Raw genomic sequence first — 27,014 nt, forward strand, 5'->3', positions numbered from 1 at the left:
CATGGAACGGGAAAACAGGGAAGGTGTCTGTGTAAAAGTGTTGTTACAACACCAGCATTCCCATCTCATATGTTATAATTCACTCTCTTAGGCTCTGTTTACACACATATCCAATATGGTAATACATCAAAAATTGCTGAACATCCAATTTCCCTGGATGTTTGTCCACAAACATAAGTTCCAATTATTGTGTGTAAACAGGGCCATGTATCATTGTGTAATTCACAAGGAGCTTCTTTGTGTATCTATCCCTATAAATATTAATCAACCTGTCAGTAGCACATACTAGACGTTAATTCGTTTTTCACACACTGTGCTGTTTAATCATTGGGTCTCATATCAAATAAGGTCACTAACCAGGCTTCCATCCAACCTTTTTATGCTGAGTAAAGTACATGTCGGTTAAAAAATGTAAAGACAGGCCTGATGGAAACAGCTAATTTGTCAGTAGACTTTCCAAATGTCGGCCAAACAAACAAGGTGGGATATTTTTGTGTCTGTAAAATTAATTATGTGAGAAATGGCGGTGGAAACGCCTTTACGCGCAAATATTGATATAATAATCATCATACCGAGGTAAACTTGGAGTCACACGATGATATGGTGTGTGGTCCTTCCACTACACTCGGGAAACCATACCGTTTATTAGGCTACAGATGAAATAAGTTATGATGAACTTCACAGGGTGGTGAAAATGCAAGGTGATGAACTTGATGCCATTTGACAAATTAAAATGATCTTGCTCTTTTGTCCATAATAATCTCATCAACCACACTGTATCTGCGAGCTGTTGTCTAGGGCGCAAGTGCCATGACCAGAGTGGGCATATTCGCTATATAACGCAAACATTTTTGTGACAAAACCATCAGTAGAGTTGAAAATGCGATTAAAACCCATTTCAATTCTAGTTTTTATTCAGTACATTATTTTTATGTGCACTACATCATCATGCACAGCCTTTTATCAGCAACAAGTCAATTTGTTGGAAACACATCTCTGGTGGGAAAATCTGTTGCCAATTGGATGGAAACCTAGCTACCGAGAGAGTAAATATCACGCAGCAGAATTCTTCTAATCTCACACTGATCCAGAACTAAGCCTGGGACTAGATCAGGATCTGTCTGCATTGTAACATGCCTACTGCTGCTGCTGCTGCTGCGGATGCTATAGATCTAGCTTTGATCATGTTTAATTAAACACACAGTAATAACAGCATGGTTGGTCCTGCGACGACCTCATAATTATAGCAGAGAAACGGTCTTCCTGGCTGTTTTGATTAACTGTGTAAATCTAATACTCTCCTTAAATAAAAGGCCTTGCTCTAACTAATTGGATTGTTCATCTTCTGGCCACGTTGGTGTGAAAAATTACTCGGGGGGACGGACGGGGGGGGGGGGGGGGCGTCTCGCCTTCTTTAACACATGCACATGCACTCTCTCTCTCTCTTTCTTTCTTTGGTCTTATTAAGCGGGTCTGTCGCTCTCCCTTTCCATTTTGTCCCTCCCTCTAATTCTCTCTCTCTTTATGCTCATCTCTCTTTCTAATACATGCACACACACTCTCTGTTCTTCTCTTCTCTCTCTCTTCTCTCTCACATACAGATAACTGTCAAAATAAAGGAAACACTTGAGTAAATGAGGGATACAAAGTATATTGAAAGCAGGTGCTTCCACACAGGTGTGGTTCCTGAGTTAATTAAGCAATTAACGTCCCATCATGCTTAGGGTCATGTAAATAAATGCCAAGTTGACCATTATTTTGGCTACCATGGCTAGAAGAGATCTCAGACTTTGAAAGAGGGGTCTCAAAGGAGCATAAGGGGTTTAAAGGGAGTGTGTAAGTGTGTGTGTCTCTCAGTCACCAGATCTCAACCCAATTGAACACTTACGTGAGATTCTGGAGTGGCTCCTGAGACAGCGTTTTCCACCACCATCAACAAAGCACCAAATGATGGAATTTCTCATGGAAGAATGGTGTGGCATCCCTCCAATAGAGTTCCAGACACTTGTAGAATCTATGCCAAGGTGCATTGAAGCTGTTCTTTCGGCTCGTGGTGGCCCAATGTCCTATTTAAACACTTTATGTTGGTGTTTCCCTTATTTTGACAGTAACCTGTACATCATCATACATCAATCCGCCATCTCTATTTTTATCTCTCTCTCTGTCTACCAGTTTCTCCCCAAACCCCACCCTCAGATCTTCACAAAAACAACATCTCTCTCTGCCTGGAACACATTATTGATGGAGAACAGTTCTGGCTTGGGTGCCTATTCAATTGTTCCGTCTGCCTGAGAGCACAGTCCTTCCTGATTACGCTGTGCTTCTCTAACCGCTGCTCACCGACCGACACGGTCACCCACTTCAATCAATGGCTGGGACCACAATGGTACAGCACGGCCCGATGCACCACTAACGTCATTACCAGAGAATAGAGGCCACTCCGGTCACCTGACTACCGTTAACAGAGGCTAACTGGGGCCATCGCTACTGCTAGCACTTCCTATTTCACAGTGCTGGGTAGGAAATTATGTGGTAAGAATGTATACTTTAATGGTACTTACATGAGATAATTCAAAATTAGGAAAATACCTGGTCTAATGGTGAAACAAATAAGTAATGAATTGGTTATTACTGTGTAATTACCATCTTCTCATGTCATTACTTGATAATTTCTGTACCTTACAATAAAGATAATTTCTGTACTTTACATTAAAAATAATTTCTGTATGTAACCATTGGATAATATAACACTCAACCTACAATTGTGGTTGTAATGTACTAATGATATATAATGCTTATGACGGTAGGCTATTATAGGAACGAGATATGCCTGTCATAACAGACCATGACACGTCATAAAACAGAAGAAATACTGATATGAACCTGTTACAGTACATGAAATAGCTAAATGTTAGTGTTTTACACTTCACATCAGGGTTATGTGACAGGGTATCATCTTCTCAGATGATTGGTTTAGACAGACTGAGACGTCCTCATGAGAGTGTTTAAGTCTTCTAGAACACTAGCGTTATAGATCAAGCCATGCTAGTATTAGAACGCTACTGGATGAAGTCAAGCTCTGATGACCACTTCAAGCGATGTGTCACCAATTGCTACATTAGGTTTGAGTGTCATTATTTCAGCTAACCTGGGGATATGTTCTGGACATGGTGTATCCAGTGGCGGCTCCTGAAAAAATTCTCAGGGGGGGCAATTTTTCTGATGATTTAGGTGACCTACACACATTTTAAAAAGATATGTCCAGCAACAACATGAAGACAGGGGCAGCATATAAGTCAATACCAGAAGCATTTATTGACTGATCTCAAAAGTGTTGGCTTACCAGGGTTGGTGGAGCCCTCAGTTTCATCTTTGCCTCGCAAAGCTAACTCAAACACTCCGCAAAACTTCACACACTGGATTAGCCGGCTGAGGATGTGGCGGTTCTTGCTAATGTCGTAGTAAATATATTTGTTATAGTGAATATGGAATATGATATGTTGAGTAAAATGTTGTGCTAAGATCTATTTAGGTCAGGAGCTGGTTATAAGTTCTGTTCCTATCCAATAACAATGGACAAAAGGGTCCTATCTTGTCAGCCTTGTCAGTTTCAGTTCTCCAGTAAACTTGTGATTATCAACACTAACCTCATCGTTGTGGCGGCGGACAGCTAGCCTGTATCCCTCATCCAGTTGAGTGGGAATGTTCACTCTCCCCAAAGCAGACAATCTCAAACAGCTATCCATGTGGGTCTTTGACAGCTCATGTTTCTTAATCTTTCCTGAAAGATGGTGCATGTCCGTTACACACCAGTCGCTGTCCAAGCGGTGCTGTCTGCCGTGCCGCCTTCAGGGTGAAAGAGTAAGCAGGGGGTAGCAGAAGACTGCATTAGCTACATCGCAGCCTGCTAGCCAGGTTTTTCGTTCGTACCAATTTTTGGAAAATCCTCGGGTGTAGGACTTCCCCCCTTTAGTAGAAACCTGTTGAATTATTAAATTTGGTCTGGGAGGTCCTAATTGTTTCGTTGCCAATTTATCTTCATTTGTTCACCGACAAAAAGGAACTTCTTTCAAAGACACAATCGAGTTGCACTGAAGCCTAGCCATTTTGATAGTAGTAGTGAATTGATTGACGCTGCTACCCGCTCTTTTCTTAGTTACGTTCATGGTTATGTTACGTATGACGAAAGCGCGTAAGTGCAAGCCCTCAGAAACCCATAGAGATTGTATTGAAAGCTCTGATATTTGAAAAAAATAGATTTTACATGGGGGTCTATGACAGACTTCTGGGCGATTTTCAACCTGACTGAAATCGCCCCAAAAGGGGGGGGGGGGGGGGGCATTTGAAGCACGACTTTAGCCTGATTGGACATTTAGTGGCACTGTGGCAGATCAGACGTCTAGATTACAACACTGATAACTACTGTTGCCGTGATATAATTGATTAGAAAAAAAATCCCTTCCTTTTCCCGTTTGGCAGTGCGTCGCCCATATCGCCCTATTGAACACACCGCCCCTGGGTGTATCTATTGTTCTACTGCCTACAGCGTTGGTTCACGTCAGCTGGTATAGGCTAGTATAGCCCTTGCTCCTGGCGAGTCCATTACTTTGATTGCCGTTTGACAATCTGTCTTTATGACAGCCTACTGTGGAGCCTTATCGTCGATAGAAGACAAACACATCGATCCATCACGCAGCGACCTCCAGCAGCTATTAAATCCAGCCGCACACGCAGATGGACAAGTTGAGTGCTTCTTGACAGAATCGGGTATTGATTGCATGGAAATAGTGGGGGCGTCATATTTTTCTGTGCATCTGACTTGACTATCCTTTTGGCTCCCTCTGTTCCTCTCGCTCTCCCCCTCTCTCTACATCTCTTCCTATAATTCATTAGCACAGTCATGGAGCCTTCTGTATGTTGTTTAATCTCTTTCAACCCCTCGCCTGTTACAGCTCTTTCTAGCATTTCTTTCCTTCCTCCCTGCCTGGGTTTTTATCTTCCTACCTTTATCTCTCTATTCCCTATTGATGTTGTCATCTGCGGTGTCTCTTCTCCTCTCACCGTGTTTCAGAACATTTCTAATTAAAGAGGACACATCTAAAAACAGACTCGTCTCCGGTGTTATTTTTGAAGTATTTTTTTATTTTGTCGTGCTTTGTATCTTTCCCCTATAAAGAAATAGTTAGCTATATCAACAGCGACACGTGGACTATAAAATAAACAGTAGTGAAAGACGAGAAGAAGAGACAAACAGGCACAGGAGACGGAAATAGAAAGAACTAGAGAGACAGAGTAAGAGAGAAGTGGAAAGACAGCAGTTTCTAGAGAATAACCAAAAACAACAAACATGGGAGGTGTACAGTTATAACATTTACAATAATAATAACAGTAATAATAATAATAATAACAATTATAATAGTTCAAATAATAACAATAATTAATTTTAAAAAATCAATAAGACCTCAGGTATTTCATAAAGACAAATTAAACATTTTTTTATATATTTTTTTGTTTTGATCACTGGACAGTAGTTTGTTCATTTTGGTACCTCTAGGCTAATAATGTGTTAGTATAGTAACTTCATAATGCGTTCAATAGTAAACTGTATTTTTTCTCAATTTCTTAAAAGATTCATTTAAGTTATCTTACTGTTTACATTTTTACACAAATAAAGAATTCAGAGATATGTATGTGTGTGTGTATGTGTGTGTGTGCATGGCATTCAGAAAAATATCCATCATGTATTTTTCCTTATTCATTACTTTCCCTTTCACTCATTTTTTTTCTTTTAAGACTTTTAAACATTTTTATCCCTTTAAGTGCATTTTAAAATAATTAAGCTTTTCCTTAATGTGTCTCGTCGACTTATGTTCCCTTTCTTCTAACTCACGAAAGGAGACTGGCACTAATCCTTTCATTATTGGCCAACAATAGAGGAGAGATAAAGACAGACACAGACAGAGAGAGAGAGGGAGGGAACAAGGGAGAAGAAGAGGACGAGAAAGAGAGGTGAATAGAGAGGGAGGGCGAAAGAGAGACAACAGTTCTGTTCCGCGAGGAAAGTAGTCATTCATAACAGGAAGGTTTCTAAATTACCCAGAAAACATTGGCAGCCTCCCCAGCACGGACGGCAACTACAATACCTGGGTTGTCTGCAGAATTGACTGGGTAGTTCAGAAATACTTTAAGAGACTTTCAGGGTAACACTCTGCAATGTAGTCAAATAATTATAAATAATTATAGATGAGTTGTTCTCTGTGGGCTGATGTGCTTTGGCAATTTCAAGTAATCAAATTGAGCATTCAAACTCAATATCTTCTGGAAACCATACCCACCCCACCTGTTTGTCTGTGCCAGTTATGGATCGAACATTTTGGAAATTGACGGTTTTTTCTCTTTCGCCTTTCTACATCTCTCTCTCTCTTTCTCCCTCTCTCTCCAATTACCACAGGGAAGAAAGTGCTTCTTGTTATCGCTTCTCTCTATCAAAATAATAACCATATTATCACTTCTCCCTTTGTCTGTCTCTTTCTTTTTCTATCTCTCCTTCATCCTCCCTCGCTCCCTCGCTCCCTCGCTCCTTCCTCCAGTACACCTACAGTATGGCACAGTTATAATGTAAGGGCTGGACAGAGTCGTCTCTCTTTCAGTCTCTGTTCTGGTCTGTGTTGTGGTCTGTGTTGTGGTCTGTGATGTGGTCTGTGTGCAGTAGTATTACAGTCGATTCAGAAGGCCACCCATCATGGCGTGCTGGGGGGAGGGGTGTGGGTTTTGGGGATGGAGGCTACAGTAGGTACTCCTTCTTGCCCTGACTGGCATCATTCCCGTTGAGGAAAGCCTCCTGGACCTCCCCATGCTCGTCCAACCCACTGGCCTCATGGGTAAGATACGAACCTGGGAGAGGGAGAATGAACAGAGAGAAAAGAGGAGAGAGGGAGAGAGAGATGCAAAAAGACAGAGGGGAGAGGAGGCAGAGAGAGAGAGTCATAGAGAGAGAGCGAGAGAGAGAGAGCGAGAGAGAGAGAGCGAGAGAGAGGAGGCAGAGAGAGAGAGAGAGAGAGCAAGTGAGAGATAGAGAGAGAGCGAGAGAGAGAGAGCGAGAGAGAGGAGGCAGAGAGAGAGAGAGAGAGAGAGAGAGAGAGGGCATAAAGAGAGAGAAGGTTGTGCAGCAGAGAGAGGGAGACAGATGAACGGGTGTGGAGGTTAGTTGTGACAGAGTAATATAATCCTTGTGACATTCAGTGAACCCATCAAAGCAATCTTTACCATATTGTTAAAGTCCTACCTGTGATTAATTATTAGTTCAGTTAGAATTAGGTCAGTACCAATTAAGTATAGGCTCCCGGGTACGATATGAGCCTGACAGAGGGAGAGGGGGAAATGAGAGAGGGCCAAGCATGGTGTAAAGAGAGAAAAAGAGGGGCGGAGGCATAGAGAGAGAAAGATAAGGATAGAGAGAGGCACAGAGAGAGGGAGATGAAGAGAGAAAGAGAGAAGGATGGTGGGGAAATTAGCTACGGCAGAGTAATATAATAATAAGAGACAGTCAAACTATCAAACTAAATTCTTTAATTTCTCTCTGATTTACATGATCAGTTCAGAATTTAAAGGGCCAGACAAAGACACAGATTAAGCCTAGTCATTGACTAAAAAGCGATTTCAATCCTTTGAGAATGCTTTTTAGTCCAGGAGTAGGTTTAATTTGTATCCGGGAATATAAGGACAGACGCTGGGAGACGAGAAGCAAGTACAGGGAGTGAACATTTAATATATACAGACATGAAACAAAACACGGACAGCGTCTAGACAGGGGAAACATAACGACATTAATGCTGACACGGGGATCAACCTGGGGAACAGACAGATATAGAAGGGGCAATCAACAAAGGGAAGGAGTCCAGGTGAGTCCAATGAGCGCTGATGCGCGTAACGATGGTGACAGGTGTGTGTAATGATGGGTAGCCTGGCGCCCTCGAGTGCCAGGGAGGGGGAGCGGGAGCAGGCGTGACAGTACCCCCCCCTCTAGGGATGCCACCCGGCATCCCACCTGTGTGAGCCTGATGGGCTGTCCGAGTCATGGGAGCCGGACGACCCGGCCGAGGCGCGGGAACCTGTCGAGCCTGACGGGCTGGCCGAGAAATGGGAGCCTGACGAGCTGGCTGAGGCGTGGAAGCCTGACGAGCCGGCTGAAGCGTGGGAGCCTGACGAGCCGGCTGAGGCATGGCGTGGGATGGGAGCCTGCCGAGCCAACCGAGGCAAGAAAACCTCTCGAGCAAGCTAAGGCATGGAAGCCTGACGAGCCAGCTGAGCCATCCCCAGTTCCTTCGGCAGCGGCACCCAGACCCGACGTCACCAACCCAAACTAAAAAAACGTGATGCTTCTGATATTCTGTAACGTTCTCGGTTCGACAGACGCTGGGAGACGGGAAGCAAGTACAGGGTGATGATTGAATAAATAAAAGACATGGAACAAAACGAGGACAGCGTCTAGACGGGGAAACGAAACAACATCAATGCTGACACCGGGATCAAACAGAGGAACAGACAGATATAGAGGAGGTAATCAACAAAGGGAAGGAGTCCAGGTGAGTCCAATGAGCGCTGATGCACGTAACGATGGTGACAGGTGTGCGTAATGATGGGCAGCCTGGCGCCCTCGAGCGCCAGGGAGGGGGAGCGGGAGCAGGCATGACAGGGAAACCTGCCCAACAAGCCCAATCATGTTCAAGTTGAAGTATCACTGCAGGAGCCAATGGCAGTCTCTTTGTTGATAGAACATGATTGGGCTTGTCTGGTCAAGGCTTTGATTGGCACACTGGCAGCCACAGCAGGACAGAGACAGGGCCCTAATAGTGCTGTCTCTGCTCACTGATTGGTTGTAATGGCTCTATTTGCTGATTGGCATTCTGGCTGTATGGCCCCTCCTCTGGTCTCCAAGGTTCTATTCCCGGACAACTTTATTGGCAAGGAGGAAGCATGGGGCTGCCAGAGGCTGTTAAAATGATGGGGGAGCGTGGGTAACTGAGTTTTTCTTTATTGATGTGCCCTGATACAGTAAACCATAGGGGTCATTAAACAACATGACCACGCCTACATTTCCCACCAACCCCCCTGGCTAAGATACAAGGTCGTTTGTCATGTTCTGAGGAGAGAGAGGAAAGAGCGTGCCCTTTTCCCCCTCATCCTCCTATCTCATCCATTTGTGTCCATCTTTTATTTACTATTTTTAATTCACTGAGAAATATATAGTTTCTGCATATTTGCCATTAGTTACAGCGAGGTGAGGCGTGACCATTGAGAATTCATGGTAGTCTCACCTTTAATGGAATTCATATAACTTTTCAACTTTTGTGTGTGTGTGTGTTTGTGTGCGTGCGTGTTACCTTTCTGTCGGACAGAGCACCAGATGGTGACGATGAGAACACAGATAACAGTGAAGACCAGCAGAGCCAGGACGCCCCCTATCACAGCGTACGGTACTGCACTGTGGGTCTCAATCACTGCACCGGGGTCTGAGAGGGTGGGAGGGAGAAAGAGAGAGCGAGATGGGAGAGATATATGGGGAGGGGGAGAAAATAGTATTAAATCAAAGTCTGTACATCCCTGAACGGTGAGATCATATACTGTATCTTTCACCATACCTGTATTATCACCCACAGAACACTGGAGCAAGAAGGAAGAGAATTGGAAGAGCTCAGAGCTCCAGTGTACAGAGAGCAATTGTTTACACCACAGACACTCCCAGAATAAAGAAGAAGAGTTTCATACAGGCTGGAGTGAAAATGTGGAGTGACACCTGGAAAAATGGTTTGTGTGTGTGTGTGTGTGTGTGTGTGAATACATAGTGCCAACCCTGCCCAGGAGACCAGGACACATAGGATTGGGCTTGGTCCAAGGACTCTACCAGACTGGAATTAAAACAGGAATCATTAACACAATGCTAACAAAATAACACAGCCACAGAGAGGTGTAGGATGGATGAAGAAAAAAGAGGAGAGAGAGCAAAGACGACTGACAAATGAGCAAATGAGAAAGTGTGTGTGTCGTCTATCTATCAGTGTGAGCACGTGGAAGACAGAAAAAGAAAAGAGTGTAGAAGCGTGTGTTCGAAGAGTCTGCCGAAGCAATATTTCATGCCGGATGAAAAATTAAGCGCTGCCTTCACACGGTGCATTTCTCTCCCTCGCTGTCCCCAAAGCTCGGTGGGTAATGAGTGACAGTATAAAGGAGCCCGTCGTTCTTCCCACGTGCCCAATAACGCTCCCGCATCGCTCTCTCTGACATTCAAAGACAAGGCACAGCAGGTGCACACCTCCTGACTGTCAGACAGCAGAATAATGCCCTGCTCCCTCTGTTTCATCTCTCCCCCTGAGAGATAGAGAGAGAGAGAGAGAGAGAGAGAGAGAGAGAGAGGTAGAGAGAGAGAGACAGGAGGAGAGAAGGTAAGGGAGGTAGAAAGGTGGTGAGGGGGAGGAGAGAGGGAGAGAGAGCGAGAGAGAGAGAGAGGAGGAGAGAAGGTAAGGGAGGTAGAAAGGTGGTGAGGGGGAGGAGAGAGGGAGAGAGAATGAGAGAGAGAGAGAGAGAGAGAGAGAGAGAGAGAGAGAGAGAGAGAGAGAGAGAGATAGATAGAGAGAGAGAGAGAGAGAGAGAGAGAGGGGGGGGGAGAGAAGGTAAGAGAGGAAAAGGTGGTGAGGGGGAGGAGAGAGGGAGAGAGAGAGAGAGAGAGAGAGAGAGAGAGAGAGAGAGAGAGAGAAGCTATAAGACAGGGAAGAATGGATATGATGAGAGGTAAAAGAAAATAGAGGAAAATAAAGACCTGGAGAGTGAGGATGAAGGGGAGAGAGAGAGAGACAGACAGAGGACACATACACATGGATAGAAGAGATCTGTTCTGTGTGTAACAGCCACTTACTCACAGTGGGAGCCAGAGAAGCAGCTTGGCTTAACTGCCACCCCATTGTGTGTGTGAGTGTGTGTGTGTGTTCAGGGCCAGCTCCAGGCAAAAGTGACAAAAAAAATACCTCTCATTATATCCCTTCTTCCCTGTCTTATACAGTGGCTTGTGAAAGCATTCACCCCCCTTGGCATTTTTCCTATTTTGTTGCCTTACAACCTGGAATTAATGATTTTTTAGGGGTTTGTATCATTTGATTTACACAACATGCCTACCACTTTGAAGATGCAAAATATTGTTTTATTGTGAAACAAACAAGAAATAACACAAAAAAACAGAAAACTTGAGCGTGCATAACTATTCTCAGGGTGATGAGAGGTATTGGTTTGCGTCAGACATAGCGTTTTACTTGATGGCCAAAAAGCTACATTTTAGTCTCATCTGACCAGAGTACCTTCTTCCATATGTTTGGGGAGTCTCCCACATGCCTTTTGGCGAACACCAAATGTGTTTGCTTATTTATTTCTTTAAGCAATGGCTTTTTTCTGGCCACTCTTCCGTAAAGCCCAGCTCTGTGGAATGTACGGCTTAAAGTGGTCCTATGGACAGATACTCTAATCTCCGCTGTGGAGCTTTGCAGCTCCTTCAGAGTTATCTTTGGTCTCTTTCTTGCCTCTCTAATTAATGCCCTCCTTGCCTGGTCCGTGAGTTTTGGTGGGCGGCCCTCTCTTGGCAGGTTTGTTGTGGTGCCATATTATTTCCATGTTTTAATAATGGATCTAATGGTGCTCCGTGGGATGTTCAAAGTTTCGGATAATTTTTTATAACCCAACCCTGATCTGTATTTCTCCACACCTTTGTCCCTGACCTGTTTGGAGAGCTCCTTGGTCTTCATGGTGTCGCTTGCTTGGTGATGCCCCTTGCTTAGTGGTGTTGCAGACTCTGGGGCCTTTCAGAACAGGTGTATATATACTGAGATCATGTGACAGATCATGTGACACTTAGATTGCACACAGGTGGACTTTGTTTAACTAATTATGTGACTTCTGAAGGTAATTGGTTGCACCAGATCTTATTTAGGGGCTTCATAGCAAAGGGGGTGAATACATATGCACGCACCACTTTTCCGTTATTTATTTTTTAGAATTATTTGAAACAAGTAATTTTTTTCATTTCACTTCACCAATTTTGACTATTGTGTGTATGTCCAATACATGAAATCCAAATAAAAATCTGTTTAAATTACAGGTTGTAATGCAACAAAATAGGAAAAACGCCATGGGGGATGAATACTTTTGCAAGGCGCTGTAGTCTCTCTCTCTCTCTCTCTCTCTCTCTCTCTCTCTCTCTCTCTCTCTCTCTCTCTTTCTCTCTCTCTCTCTCTCTCTCTCTCTCTCTCTCTCTCAATTAGCCATGTCAGCTAACAATTTTTAGACTGGTAAGTAAGTCTAGCCAGTTATATAAACTTGTAGTAATCATGGTTGAATTACAAACCGTGCACGTGCCCAGGGGCCCTGACCTCCAGGGGGCCCCCATTGATTTAGTTTGTGACTCTCACTCAGATATCTTTAACATTTACATTTGAGTAATTTAGCAGACGCTTTTATCCAGAGCGACTTACAGGAGCAATTAGGGTTAAGTGCCTTGCTCAAGGGCACATCAATAGATTTTGACCTAGTTTGCATGGGGAATCGAACCAGCAACCTTTCAGTTACTGGCCCAATGCTCTTAACCGTTAGACTACCTGCCGCCCAGTTCTTCATTGTCTCCACACATACAGTATGCTTCCCTATGTACCACTCCATCAACTTCACTTATTTCTATCTGTCTACCACCCACTCATTATCTATCCATTCTGCACCCTCTTCTCCCGGATCCCTCAATCCCTGCCTGCTGTTCTCTCTTCTAAAATGTGCAGGAAACTGTTCCTCTCCTCCTCACTCCATGACTCAAACCATTGGGTCCAGAGGCACAGTTGGCACTCAAATATATTTGGTGGACTGTCCTTAACCTGTAGCGTATTGAGCGACTCGATGAGGGTACACACATTCACTGGCACAGCTTTCTCCAAAAGGTCCTGCAGAAACCGTTCCCTCTGGGCAGTGCCTCACCTCAGGAACCATCTCAATACACAACGCTGCTCCTGAAGAGTTACGTAGGAGAGTGGCAGGGGCTCTCTGTCTGCCGCTGAGTTCGGAGAGGTACAGGATAGGTTCTCCGAGCTGGGAGGCACTATACCCTGTGGTACTGACAGAAAGTCTGCCAGGCTGGGTGAAGACGAGCTGGACCATGTGCAGAGCCAACCCGGCATAAGTCACGGCAAAATGTGTAAAATTGCAGAAAATGTGTTATAAAACAGCTAAATGTTCTCTCTGCCACATGGCAAAATGTGTAGAACTGCAGAAAACGTGCTTTAAAACAGCAAAAATGTATCTCTGCCTCATGGCAAAACTAGTACAATTGCATGACATTTGTAATAAAATGGCAAAATGATTCTCCGCCCCATGGTAAAATGTGTAGAACTGCAGAAAACAGCAAAAATGTATATTTTCCCCATGGTCTGATGAGGTGTGAATGAAGGAGCCAGGCACAGGAGGTGAAACACCAGTCCAGAGTTTATTCCGTTTACATAAATAAAACGCACCAAGCATCAAAACGAAACTATCACAAGGGAAATATTCCACCTTGGCAATAACAACCGAGCTACTCGCTCTCACAATGAAACAATCACTCACAAAGACAAGGGGAACAGAGGGAACACTTAAACACATACTAATTAGGGGAATGAGCACCAGGTGTGTGTGATTGACAAGACAAGACATGACAAGTGGAGTGATGAGAATGGGATCGGCAGTAGCTAGTAAGCCGGTGACGACGAACGCCGAAACCTGGCCAAACAAGGAGGGGAGGCAGCCTCGGCGGAAGTCATGACAGTACCCCCCCTTGACGTGCGGCTCTAGCAGTGCGCCGACCTCGGCCTCGGGGAAGGCCAGGAGGACGCGGAGCAGGGCGAGTCGGATGGCGACGGTGGAAATCCCTCAACAGGGAGGGATCGAGGATGTCCCTCCTTGGGACCCAGCACCGTTCCTCCGGACCGTACCCCTCCCACTCCACGAGATACTGAAGGCCCCCCACCCGACGCCTCAAATCCAGTATGGAACGGACCGAGTACGCCGGGGCCCCCTCGATGTCCAGAGGAGGTGGAGGAACCTCCCGCACCTCAGACTCCTGGAGCGGACCAGCTACCACCGGCCTGAGGAGAGACACATGAAACGAGGGGTTAATACGGTAATCAGGGGGGGAGTAACAACCTGTATGTAACCTCGTTTATCCTCCTCAGGACTTTAAACGGCCCCACAAACCGCGGGCTCAGATTCCGGCAGGGCAAGTGGAGGATTAGATTCCGGGTCGAGAGCCAGACCCGATCCCCCGGTACGAAAACCGGGGCCTCCCTGCGGTGGCGGTCAGCGTTCGCCTTCTGACGACGCACGGCGTGCTGGAGGCGAACGTGGGCAGCGTCCCAAGTCTCCTCCGCCCGCCGAAACCAGTCATCCACCGCAGGAGCCTCGGTCTGGCTCTGGTGCCACAGTGCCAGGACCGGTTGGTAACCCAAAACACATTGGAAGGGTGTTAGGTTAGTGGAGGAGTGGCAGAGAGAGTTCTGAGCGTACTCTGCCCATGGCAGGAACACCGCCACTCCCCCGGCCGGTTCTGACAGTAGGTCCGCAGGAACCTACCCACATCTTGATTCACCCTTTCCACCTGCCCATTACTCTCGGGGTGAAATCCAGAGGTCAGGCTGACCGAGACCCCCAGATGTTCCATGAATGCCTTCCAGACTCTAGACGTGAACTGGGGACCTCGGTCGGACACTATATCCTCTGGTACCCCGTAGTGCCGGAAGACGTGAGTAAACAGAGCCTCCGCAGTTTGTAGGGCTGTGGGGAGACCGGGCAGAGGAAGGAGGTGGCAGGACTTCGAAAAGTGATCCACAACGACCAGGATAGTGGTGTTACCTTGGGAGAGAGGAAGATCAGTAAGAAAATCAATACTAAGGTGAGACCATGGTCGTTATGGAACTGGTCATTACCCGCTGGGAGGTGCCTAGGTGCCTTACTCTGGGCGCACACTGAGCAGGAGGAAACATACACCCTCACGTCCTTAGCCAAGGCAGGCCACCAGTACTTCTCGGTCAGGCAGCGCATTGTACGACCGATACCTGGATGACCAGAGGAGGGTGACGTGTGTGCCCAGTAGATCAGACGATCACGGATAAGCGCAGGCACGTACTGCAGCCCAGCTGGACACTGCGGTGGAGATGGATATGTGCGTAATGCCTGCGCTATATCCGCGTCCATCACCCATACTACCGGCGCCACAATGCATGAGGCCGGGAGTATGGGGGTGTTGTCTCTGGGCCTCTCCTTTGTGTCACACAGCCGAGACAGTGCGTCTGCCTTCACGTTCTTCGTACCCGGAATGTATGAGAGTGTGAAATCAAACCGGGTGAAGAAGAGGGCCCACCTGGCCTGGCGAGGATTCAGCCTCCTCGCTGCCCGAATGTACTCCAGGTTACGGTGGTCTGTCCAGACGAGGAAAGGGTGTTTCGCCCCTTCGAGCCAATGCCTCCACACCATCAAAGCTCGGACAACAGCCAGCAGTTCCCGATCACCAACCGCGTAGTTCTGCTCCGCCGGGCTGAGCTTCTTCGAAAAGAAGGCACAGGGGCGGAGCTTGGGTGGCGTGCCCGAGCGTTGGGATAAGACAGCGCCTATCCCTACCTCGGACGCATCCACCTCCACTACATACGGTAGTGATGGATCGGGGTGAGCCAGTACTGGGGCGGAGATGAACAGACCCCGCAATCTACTGAAGGCCTAATCAGCCTCAGCAGACCAGCGGAGCCGGGATGGCCCACCCTTCAACAAGGAGGTAATGGGAGCTGCGACCTTGCCAAAGCCCCGAATAAACCTCCGATAGTAGTTGGCAAAGCCAAGGACGCTGCACCTCCTTCACCGTGGTTGGAGTCGGCCAATTACGCACGGCTGAAATGCAATCTCCCTCCATCTCCACACCTGTGGTAGTAATGTGGTATCCGAGGAAGGAGATTGACTGCTGGAAAAACTCACACTTCTCTGCCTTGGCATAAAGATAATTTTCCAGCAATCGGACCAGGACCTTGCAAACCAGGGACACATGGTCGGCGTGCGTAGCGGAATACACCAGGATGTCATCGATGTAGACCACCACACCGTGACCAAGCATGTCCCGAAACATCTCGTTCACAAAGGACTGGAAAACGGATGGAGCATTCATCAAACCGTAAGGCATCACCAGGTATTCATAATGCCCCGATGTTGTGCTGAATGCTGTTTTCCACTCATCCCCTTCCCGAATACGCACCAGGTTGTAGGCACTCCTGAGGTCTAGTTTGGTGAAAAAACGGGCCCCATGCATTGACTCAATCACTGAAGGAATGAGGGGAAGAGGATAACTAAATCGTACCGTCACCTTATTCAGTGGTCGATAATCAATGCACGGGCGTAAACCGCCATCTTTCTTCTTCACAAAGAAGCAGGTGAAGTGGAGGGACGTATATACCCCTGGCGCAGGGACTTGGTGACGTATGTTTCCATAGCCTCCGTTTCAGCCTGCGACAGGGGATACACATGACTCCTGGGAGGTACAGAGTCTACCCGAAGGTTTATTGCGCAATCCCCCTCCTGATGAGGTGCTCTGATGGGGAGTGGAATGGATAGGGGAACCAATGAAATGCCTTGACGGCGTGCAAATGCCCTGTCCATAAAGTTCCCAGCTGCGCCTGAATCGACTAGCGCCTTACAATGGGAAACTACCAGGTGATCGGGAAAGGAGATAGATAAGGTACAGTGCGCCGCAAAGGGCTCTGAACAAGCTTGGGTGTTCGTTACCTGGGGTGATGCGTGAGTACCCTGCCTACCGCCTCCAGACCCAAAGGAACGTTGGCTGCGACGTGAGGTGGATTGTCCCTTTGTGCCACCAGAGTGGCACTGTCGCTGGCCTCCTGCGCTCTTTCGACCGGCGGCTCCCCCTAGCTCCATCTGCTCGGGGTCAGAGTTGTCCGGAGTGGGAACGGGCAGACCCCTACCAGGATGTCCTCTGGCTGCTAGCAGATTGTCCAGCCGGATGGCCATGTCCACCAGTTGGGAGAACGATAGCATGGCATAACGGCAGGCTAGCTCCTGTCGGACATCCTCCCTTAGGTGGCACCGGAAATGGTCGATCAGGGCCCGCTCGTTCCACCCGGACCCCGCTGCCAGCGTCCGGAAGTCCAGCGCGTAGTCCTGTGCGGTCCTCGTCCCCTGCCTCAGATGGACCAGTCGTTCGCCCGCCTCTCGACCCTCAGGCGGGTGATCGAAAACAGCCCGAAAAAGGCGAGCAAACTCCCCGTAGTCCTCCAACGCGGCACCTCCCTCGTTCCACACCGCGTTGGCCCACTCCAGGGCTCTCCCACAAAGGCAGGAAACGAGGACGGATACCTTCTCCCGCTCCAGTGGCCTGATGCTGGAGAAATACAACTCTAGTTGGAGCAGAATTCCCTTACATCGCGCTGCCGTCCCATCAAACGCCGGTGGCCGGGATATCTGGATCCCTCCAGGGGCTGGGGTGTAGGTGGCTGGATCCGGTTGACCAGCTGGTCTCGATTGATCGGGTTCTCTCTTCTCCAGGCGTTGTACTACCTGAAGAACCCGATCCATCGCTTACCCCAAGCTGGCCAGCATCGAGGAATGCTCCTGGACCCTTGCCACAACTCCAGGCATGCAGTCTTCTCCTGCTGACTCCATTCAGCGGGTGAGTGATTCTGTGATGAGGTGTCAATGAAGGAGTCAGGCGCAGGAGGTAAAACACTGAAGTCCAGAGTTTATTCCGTTCACATAAATAAAACGCACCAAGCGTCAAATGAAACTATCACAAGGGAAATATTCCACCTTGGCAATAACAACCGAGCTACTCGCTCTCGCAATGAAACAATCACTCACAAAGACAAGGGGAACAGAGGGAACACTTATACACATACTAATTAGGGGAATGAGAACCAGGTGTGTGTGATTGACAAGACAAGACATGACAAGTGGAGTGATGAGAATGGGATCGGCAGTAGCTAGTAAGCCGGTGACGACGAACGCCGAAACCTGCCCGAACAAGGAGGGGAGGCAGCCTCGGCGGAAGTCGTGACACATGGGATGAAATTTGTAATAAAATTGCAAAATGTTCTCTCTGCCCCATGGCAAAATGTGTAGATCTGCAGGAAATTAACTTTAAAACGTACATTTCTCTCTCCACTGCCAAGAGGGGGGCCACATAAATCTCACTTAGAGCCCCAAAAAGGCTAGAGCCGGCCCTATGTGTGTGTGCGTGTGTGTGCATGTGAGTGTGTATGTGCATGTGTGTGTGCGTGTATGTTCATGCAAGTGCGTGTGCATGTGTGTGTGTCATTCCACCCACAGATCCTTGTGTCCCTCATAGAAGTCCTATGGCCGTCCCATCCCTGGGTTTATACCAATAACCCAGTACATGTGTGCTCCCACCCCATGGGACTTACACACTGACACAGCCGCCACACAATCACTGAGTGGCCAGAGCACAGCATCAGCCAGCCATTGATGAGAGTGGGGGAATGTGTGTGTATGTATGTGAGAGCGTGTGTGGGAAGGCCAGTCAAGGGAAGGTTACAGTGGACAAAGGGAGAACGTGTGTCAGTGACGGTGAAAAGAAAAGGACAGAGAAGAGATGAGGAGAAAAGCTGATAGAGGCGGTGATGGTGACCATGATGGAAGGGAAGGATGGAGATGGAGAGGAGTGTGTTAAGGGTGAGGGAGGGGTGTACATTACCTCGGGGGTCCGGTGCGTAGCTGGGGGTTAGGAGGAGGGTGGTTGGATGGGAGGTGGCATGATGGGAGGTGGGAAGGACCATGGTAGTGACAGACACATTCTCTACAACAGACAAGGCAAGGGTAACACACTATTCTCTACAAGACAAACATAGTTTCTATGAAAGACAGGTTCTAGATCAGTGGTCACCAACTCCAAGGCATTCGTAGTCGATAACCATTTTTTTTGGTAAAAATCCCAAAGATAAAGCCTTACGTTCCTATTTTCTATTCATTTTGCACTGTTGGCGGTAGGTGCACTTGATTCAGCAGCCCTAGCGCCGGGAAGGCATTTTGAACCATTTCATTTGTCTGAAGGTAGAACTCCGCCTACCCGGCAGGCCCAGAGAGCAAATCAAGTGTACCTATAGGCCTACCACTGGCCAATCAGATAGCTCAGATCACCATGTCTGCAGTTTCCTCGAGCCATAGACTGTAAAAATAAACCTTGAACGCACATCAAAGTTGATACTATGAGATTTAAAAACGTTTAAAACCTTGACAAGCGAGAGACTCAATGAACACAGCAAAGAGCTGCTATTTTTATGAGTAAGTTCAAGTTTAAGTTGTTATTCAGCACTGTCAACACTGTTCAACACTTTCATATGCCATAAAATGCGCATTCTCCCACTCACCCTTGAACCTGCACTGCAGCTGCAATGAATGAGTATAGCAGTGTTCCGATAAGCTTGTGTTATTATTAGGGCTTGTGTCTTTTAATATTGAGGAATATTTCACTTTCTCTGGTCATAGGAGCATGAGGCAGAAATAATGCAGTGCGACTTGAGTTTATCCATCAGCTGGAAGACTGTCCCCTTTTCTCAGCGGAGGGAGGGAGAGCGGAGGGAAGGTGTCGGTGAGTCGGGTGAAAGGCAGACTCACCGCTGCTCCCTCCCTCCCCTCAGACTGACCATCAGATGCAGGCCATCAGTCCAGTAATTAAACATAAATTATTATGCTCACTCAGCTGTGCCTCACAAGTAATACAACAAATTATCTATTACCAGTGTGATCATATACCTACATAATTTCAAAATGGTCTGAGAAGAACATTTCCAGGGCAATTCAAGCATAGCCAATATGCAGTGATAATGTATTGGGCCTATAGCCTACTGCACAAACCTCATTGCTACATAACTGTTTTTAATTGGTTAATGTTGCATAGGCTTACGTTTTTAAAGTCATTTAAAAAAAGACCTGAGCGGCAGATGTCGGCTTGCATTTTGACTCAGAAAGTGATCTTGACTCAGAAAAGGTTGGTGACCACTGTTCTAGATGGTAGGGTTACTACAGATTTTTGCTCTACTATGACATATATTTCTATAGAGTAGTAGCTAGGGAGACAGACATTGGCAAATGATATCGACACATTCACTATAAGACAATGGTTGGGATGCAGACATATTTTCTACCATAGACACATTGTCTATGACTCAGTAGCTAAGGAGACAGAAGACATTGTGTTTGATGGAAGCATTCTCTGTGGAACAATGTTATGGGACAGACACATTCAATATGAGACAATAGTTTGGATATTGACACAATGGTAAGGTAAAATGCCTGTTGAGAGAGACAGTGAGGGTACAAGTCCAGTTAAGGGGTTTTAAGTGACTGAGACAGTTGGATTGAGTGAGAGGCAGTGTGTGTGTGTGTGTGAGACACTTCATCAAATTGTTCCTTTGAAACAGCAGGGTGCAGTAAAGATCTGTTTCATCGAACCACTGTGTCTCTCTCTTCCACGCGCCACGCACACACACACGCACGCATGCACACACACACACACACACTCACGCACACACACGCACGCGCACGCACACACACACGCACAACTCTTTCTAGAGTAATTTATTGGTAACTACTCTTCCGTCTGCTTTCCCTCTCTCCCTCCTCTCCCACTGGCCCTGAGATCATCCATCTCTTCATCCTCTGCCACTCCTCTTACGTCAGCATAACCCTCATCACTCTCTCCTCCTCCACCTCTTCTTTCTTCACTTGTCCACATCCTCCCTCTATCCCGTCAGTGTCCAACCTTCCTGTCACTTATGCAACACACAAGTGCGTGTTTGTGGCGTGCATGTGGGTCTGCCTACGTGTGTGAGTCAGAGAGACAGGTAGAGAGTACACTCTTACAAAAAAAGGTGCTATCTAGAACCTAAAACAGTTATTTGGCTGTCCCCATAGGAGAACCCTTTGAATAACTATTTTTGGTTCCAGCTAGAACCCTTTTGGTTCCAGGTACAGTGAGGGAAAAAAGTATTTGATCCCCTGTTGATTTTGTACGTTTGCCCACTGACAAAGAAATGATCAGTCTGTAATGGTAGGTTTATTTGAACAGTGAGAGACAGAATAACAACAAAGAAATCCAGAAAAACGCATGTCAAAAATGTTATAAATTGATTAGCATTTTACTGAGGGAAATAAGTATTTGACCCCTCTGCAAAACATTAATTAGTACTTGGTGGGAAAACCCTTGTTGGCAATCACAGAGGTCAGACGTTTCTTGTAGTTGGCCACCAGGTTTGCACACATCTCAGGAGGGATTTGGTCCCACTCCTCTTTGCAGATCTTCTCCAAGTCATTAAGGTTTCGAGGCTGACGTTTGGCAACTCGAACCTTCAGCTCCCTCCACAGATTTTCTATGGGATTAAGGTCTGGAGACTGGCTAGGCCACTCCAGGACCTTAATGTGCTTCTTCTTGAGCCATTCCTTTGTTGCCTTGGCCGTGTGTTTTGGGTCATTGTCATGCTGGAATACCCATCCACAACCCATTTTCAATGCCCTGGCTGAGGGAAGGAGGTTCTCAACCGGTACATGGCCCCGTCCATCGTCCCTTTGATGCGGTGAAGTTGTCCTGTCCCCTTAGCAGAAAAACACCCTCAAAGCATAATGTTTCCACCTCCATGTCTGACGGTGGGGATGGTGTTCTTGGGGTCATAGGCAGCATTCCTCCTCCTCCAAACACAGAGAGTTGAGTTGATGCCAAAGAGCTCGATTTTGGTCTCATCTGACCACAACACTTTCACCCAGTTCTCCTCTGAATCATTCAGATGTTCATTGGCAAACTTCAGAAGGCCCTGTATATGTGCTTTCTTGAGCAGGGGGACCTTGCGGGCACTACAGGATTTCAGTCCTTCATGGCGTAATGTGTTACCAATTGTTTTCTTGGTGACTATGGTCCCAGCTGCCTTGAGATCATTGACAAGATCCTCCCGTGTAGTTCTGGGCTGATTCCTCACCGTTCTCATGATCATTGCAACTCCACGAGGTGAGATCTTGCATGGAGCCCCAGGCTGAGGGAGATTGACAATATTTTATGTTTCTTCCATTTGCGAATAATCGCACCAACTGTTGTCACCTTCTCACCAAGCTGCTTGGCGATGGTCTTGTAGCCCATTTCAGCCTTGTGTAGGTCTACAATCTTGTCCCTGACATCCTTGGAGAGCTCTTTGGTCTTGGCCATGGTGGAGAGTTTGGAATCTGATTGATTGATTGCTTCTGTGGACAGGTGTCTTTTATACAGGTAACAAACTGAGATTAGGAGCACTCCCTTTAAGAGTGTGCTCCTAATCTCAGCTCGTTACCTGTATAAAAGACACCTAGGAGCCAGAAATCTTTCTGATTGAGAGGGGGTCAAATACTTATTTCCCTCATTAAATGCAAATCAATTTTTAACATTTTTGACATGCGTTTTTCTGGATTTTTTTGTTGTTATTCTGTCTCTCACTGTTCAAGTAAACCTACCATTAAAATTATAGACTGATCATTTCTTTGTCAGTGGGCAAACGTACAAAATCAGCAGGGGATCAAATACCTTTTTCCCTCACTGTATAACCCTTTTGGCTTCCATGTAAAAAACCTTTCCACAGAGGGTTCTACATGGAACCCAAAAGAGTTCTACCTGTAACCAAAAAGGATTCTACCTGGAACTTAAAAGGGTTATCCTATGGGGACAGCAGAAGTACAGATTTTGGAGTGTATGTAAGAGAAAGAGAGAGAGTTCACTGGGGAATGGGTCAATATGTGAGAGAAAGAGAGAGTTCACTGGGGAATGGGTCAGTATGTGAGAGAAAGAGAGCGAGTTCACTGGGGAATGGGTCAGTATGTGAGAGAAAGAGAGAGAGTTCACTGGGGAATGGGTCAGTATGTGAGAGAAAGAGAGCAAGTTCACTGGGTAATGGGTCAGTATGTGTGTGTGTGTGTCTCACCTGAGGCAGAGGGATTAATGGGCAGGGTCAGTCGGCTAATTAATTGGACACTGATTGATATCTCTTGACCGTTAAAACTTAATTCTGGGAAGACTTATAAATAATGACTTCTCTCCATTTCTCACTTTCTTTCTCCCTCATCTCTCCTCCAACATCCTCTCCTCTCTCTACTCAAATCTCTCTTCTCTCCCTCAGAGGCGATCCTCCTCAACCTTAATCACTCTCCTCTCTCCCACGCACTCTTTCATTCCGCTTCCACATTCCCTTGTTCCATTTCTTATTCCATTCCTCTATGAGCACTCTCTCTCTCTCTAAAGCTTCATTACTATGCGGCTGTACAGCCAGTCAGATCACCGCAAGGCATTCTCCTATCATATTGTTATTCTGTACGCTCACCACTCAGACACCTATATTCACGGCTGTTTTCTCATTTGCATATTGAAGTTGTTGATAACGAAATTTCTCTCAAATATAATTCCTTAACCTAGAGAGATAAAACACTCATATATGATTGAACATTCCCTGTTTCTGCGTGTTTTTCTGTTCCAGTGCTGCAGCCTTGGCTTAAAGCACAGTAAGCTATGTGTCACTCACAACACAAGGTTAAATGTCATCTAGCTGCTGGTCAGAAGGCCTCGTCCCTTACCGCTGCTCCACATTGATTTGGCCATAGCCTGCACTACATTCACTTTCTCACTGTCAATAGAAGACTGTCAAGAGCCACAAGGGGAAAAACACCACCTAGGATTCAGGTTTTTTCACCTCATCTTTCCTCTGTTTCTTCCTCCCCCTATCCTAACCCCCCTCCCTCCCTCCCTCACTCTCACGTACCTTCTCTCTCTCCCTCCCCCTATTTTAACCCCCTCCCTCACTCCCACCCACCCACCCTCTCTCTCTCCCTCCCCCTATCCTAACCCACCCCTCACTCCCAACCTCTCTCTCTCTCCTTCCCCCTATCCTAACACCCCTCACTCCCACCCTCTCTCACACTCTCCCTCCCCCTATCATAACCCCTCCCTCACTCCCACCCTCTCTCTCTCCCTCCCCCTATCCTAACCCACCCCTCACTCCCAACCTCTCTCACTTTCCTTCCCCCTATCCTAACAACCCTCACTCCCACCCTCTCTCACTCTCTCCCTCCCCCTATCCTAACCCCCCTCACTCCCACCCTCTCTCACTCTCTCCCTCCCCCTATCCTAACCCCCCTCACTCCCACCCTCTCTCTCTCCCTCGCCCTATCCTAACCCCCCTCCTTCATTCCCACCCTCTCTCTCTCCCTCCCCCTATCCTAACTCCCCCTCACTCCCACCCTCTCTCTCGCTCTCCTTCCCCCTATCCTAACCCCACTCACTCCCACCCTCTCTCTCTCTCCCTCCCCTTATCCTAACCCCCCCTCACTCCCAGCACTCATCTTCCCCCAAACCACAACTACAGTGGGGGAAAAAAGTATTTAGTCAGCCACCAATTGTGCAAGTTCTCCCACTTAAAAAGATGAGAGAGGCCTGTAATTTTCATCGTAGGTACACGTCAACTATGACAGACAAAATGAGGGAAAAAAATCCAGAAAATCACATTGTAGGATTTTTAATGAATTTATTTGCAAATTATGGTGGAAAATAAGTATTTGGTCAATAACAAAAGTTTCTCAATACTTTGTTATATACCCTTTGTTGGCAATGACACAGGTCAAACGTTTTCTGTAAGTCTTCACACGGTTTTCACACACTGTTGCTGGTATTTTGGCCCATTCCTCCATGCAGATCTCCTCTAGAGCAGTGATGTTTTGGGGCTGTCGCTGGGCAACACGGACTTTCAACTCCCTCCAAAGATTTTCTATGGGGTTGAGATCTGGAGACTGGCTAGGCCACTCCAGGACCTTGAAATGCTTCTTACGAAGCCACTCCTTCGTTGCCCGGGTGGTGTGTTTGGGATCATTGTCATGCTGAAAGACCCCAGCCACGTTTCATCTTCAATGCCCTTGCTGATGGAAGGAGGTTTTCACTCAAAATCTCACGATACATGGCCCCATTCATTCTTTCCTTTACACGGATCAGTCGTCCTGGTCCCTTTGCAGAAAAACAGCCCCAAAGAATGATGTTTCCACCCCCATGCTTCACAGTAGGTATGGTGTTCTTTGGATGCAACTCAGCATTCTTTGTCCTCCAAACACGACGAGTTGAGTTTTTACCAAAAAGATATATTTTGGTTTCATCTGACCATATGACATTCTCCCAATCCTCTTCTGGATCATCCAAATGCACTCTAGCAAACTTCAGACGGGCCTGGACATGTACTGGCTTAAGCAGGGGGACACGTCTGGCACTGCAGGATTTGAGTCCCTGGCGGCGTAGTGTGTTACTGATGGTAGGCTTTGTTACTTTGGTCCCAGCTCTCTGCAGGTCATTCACTAGGTCCCCCCGTGTGGTTCTGGGATTTTTGCTCACCGTTCTTGTGATCATTTTGACCCCACGGGGTGAGATCTTGCGTGGAGCCCCAGATTGAGGGAGATTATCAGTGGTCTTGTATGTCTTCCATTTCCTAATAATTGCTCCCACAGTTGATTTCTTCAAACCAAGCTGCTTACCTATTGCAGATTCAGTCTTCCCAGCCTGGTGCAGGTCTACAATTTTGTTTCTGGTGTCCTTTGACAGCTCTTTGGTCTTGGCCATAGTGGAGTTTGGAGTGTGACTGTTTGAGGTTGTGGACAGGTGTCTTTTATACTGATAACAAGTTCAAACAGGTGCCATTAATACAGGTAACGAGTGGAGGACAGAGGAGCCTCTTAAAGAAGAAGTTACAGGTCTGTAAGAGCCAGAAATCTAGCTTGTTTGTAGGTGACCAAATACTTATTTTCCACCATAATTTGCAAATAAATTCATTAAAAATCCTACAATGTGATTTTCTGGATTTCTTTTTCTCAATTTGTCTGTCATAGGTGACGTGTACCTATGATGAAAATTACAGGCCTCTCTCATCTTTTTAAGTGGGAGAACTTGCACAATTGGTGTCTGACTAAATACTTTTTTCCCCCACTGTATATCTCTCCATCCATCCCTCTACCCATTCTCTTTTCTCCTGTCTATCTTCTCACTCTATTGTCTCTCTTGTTATGCCCTTTCACTACACTTTCACCCTCTATTTACTGTCTTCCTCTCACTCCTGCCTCTATCTCTTTCTCTCCTCCTCGCCTTCTTTCTCTCTCTCCTCCTCTCCTGCTCTCTTTCGCACTTTCCATCCATCTCCAACACTCTCTCATGCAATTCAGTTCTAATGGGCTTTATTGGCTTGCAGCAATCCATCTGAGCACAGCAGCTCAGTTCAATTACATAAGCAGGCCCTCAGGGCTTTGCAGAGACAATCAGTAACGTTCTCCTCTGAGCTCCACCACCACGCCATCCCACCGCACCACCACCACGCCATCTCACCACACCACCACACCATCCCACCACACCACCACACCATCCCACCACACCACCACACCATCCCACCACACCACCACCACGCCATCCCACCACACTGCCACCACGCCATCCCACCACACCACCACCACGCCATCCCACCACACTGCCACCACGCCATCCCACCGCACCAACACCACCACGCCATCCCACCACACTGCCACCACGCCATCCCACCGCACCAACACCACCACGCCATCCCACCACACTGCCACCACGCCATCCCACCGCACCACCACCACGCCATCTCACCACACCAACCCACCACCACGCCTTCCCACCACACTGCCACCACGGCATAATAATAATATGCCATTTAGCAGACGCTTTTATTCAAAGCGACTTACAGTCATGCGTGCATAATTATTTTTTTTGTGTATGGGTGGTCCCGGGGATCGAACCCACTACCTTGGCGTTACAAGCGCCGTGCTCTACCAGCTGAGCTACAGAGGACCACACCACCACGCCATCCCACCGCACCACCACCACACCATCCCACCACACTGCCACCACGCCATCCCACCACCACGCCATCCCACCGCACCAC

At 47.1% G+C, this 27,014-nt stretch overlaps 1 protein-coding gene across 1 annotated transcript in view; it reads right to left on the reverse strand.

Moving 5' to 3' along the window:
* Positions 1-5,515: 5,515 nt before the first annotated feature.
* LOC311116702 (cell adhesion molecule 4-like) overlaps positions 5,516-27,014 on the reverse strand; it is a gene marked incomplete at its 5' end in the record, with an annotated part of 35,706 nt that continues 14,207 nt past the window's right edge. Inside the window, 3 exons of the mRNA XM_084191749.1 lie at positions 5,516-6,894; positions 9,384-9,512; positions 18,767-18,868. Of these exons, the coding sequence (XP_084047875.1) occupies positions 6,785-6,894; positions 9,384-9,512; positions 18,767-18,868 (341 nt within the window). The 3' untranslated portion in view covers positions 5,516-6,784. The remainder of the gene's footprint in view (positions 6,895-9,383; positions 9,513-18,766; positions 18,869-27,014) is intronic.

Source organism: Coregonus lavaretus (genome assembly GCF_964263955.1).
Source record: "Coregonus lavaretus genome assembly, contig: HAP1_SCAFFOLD_2375, whole genome shotgun sequence".
Lineage (NCBI taxonomy): Eukaryota > Metazoa > Chordata > Actinopteri > Salmoniformes > Salmonidae > Coregonus > Coregonus lavaretus.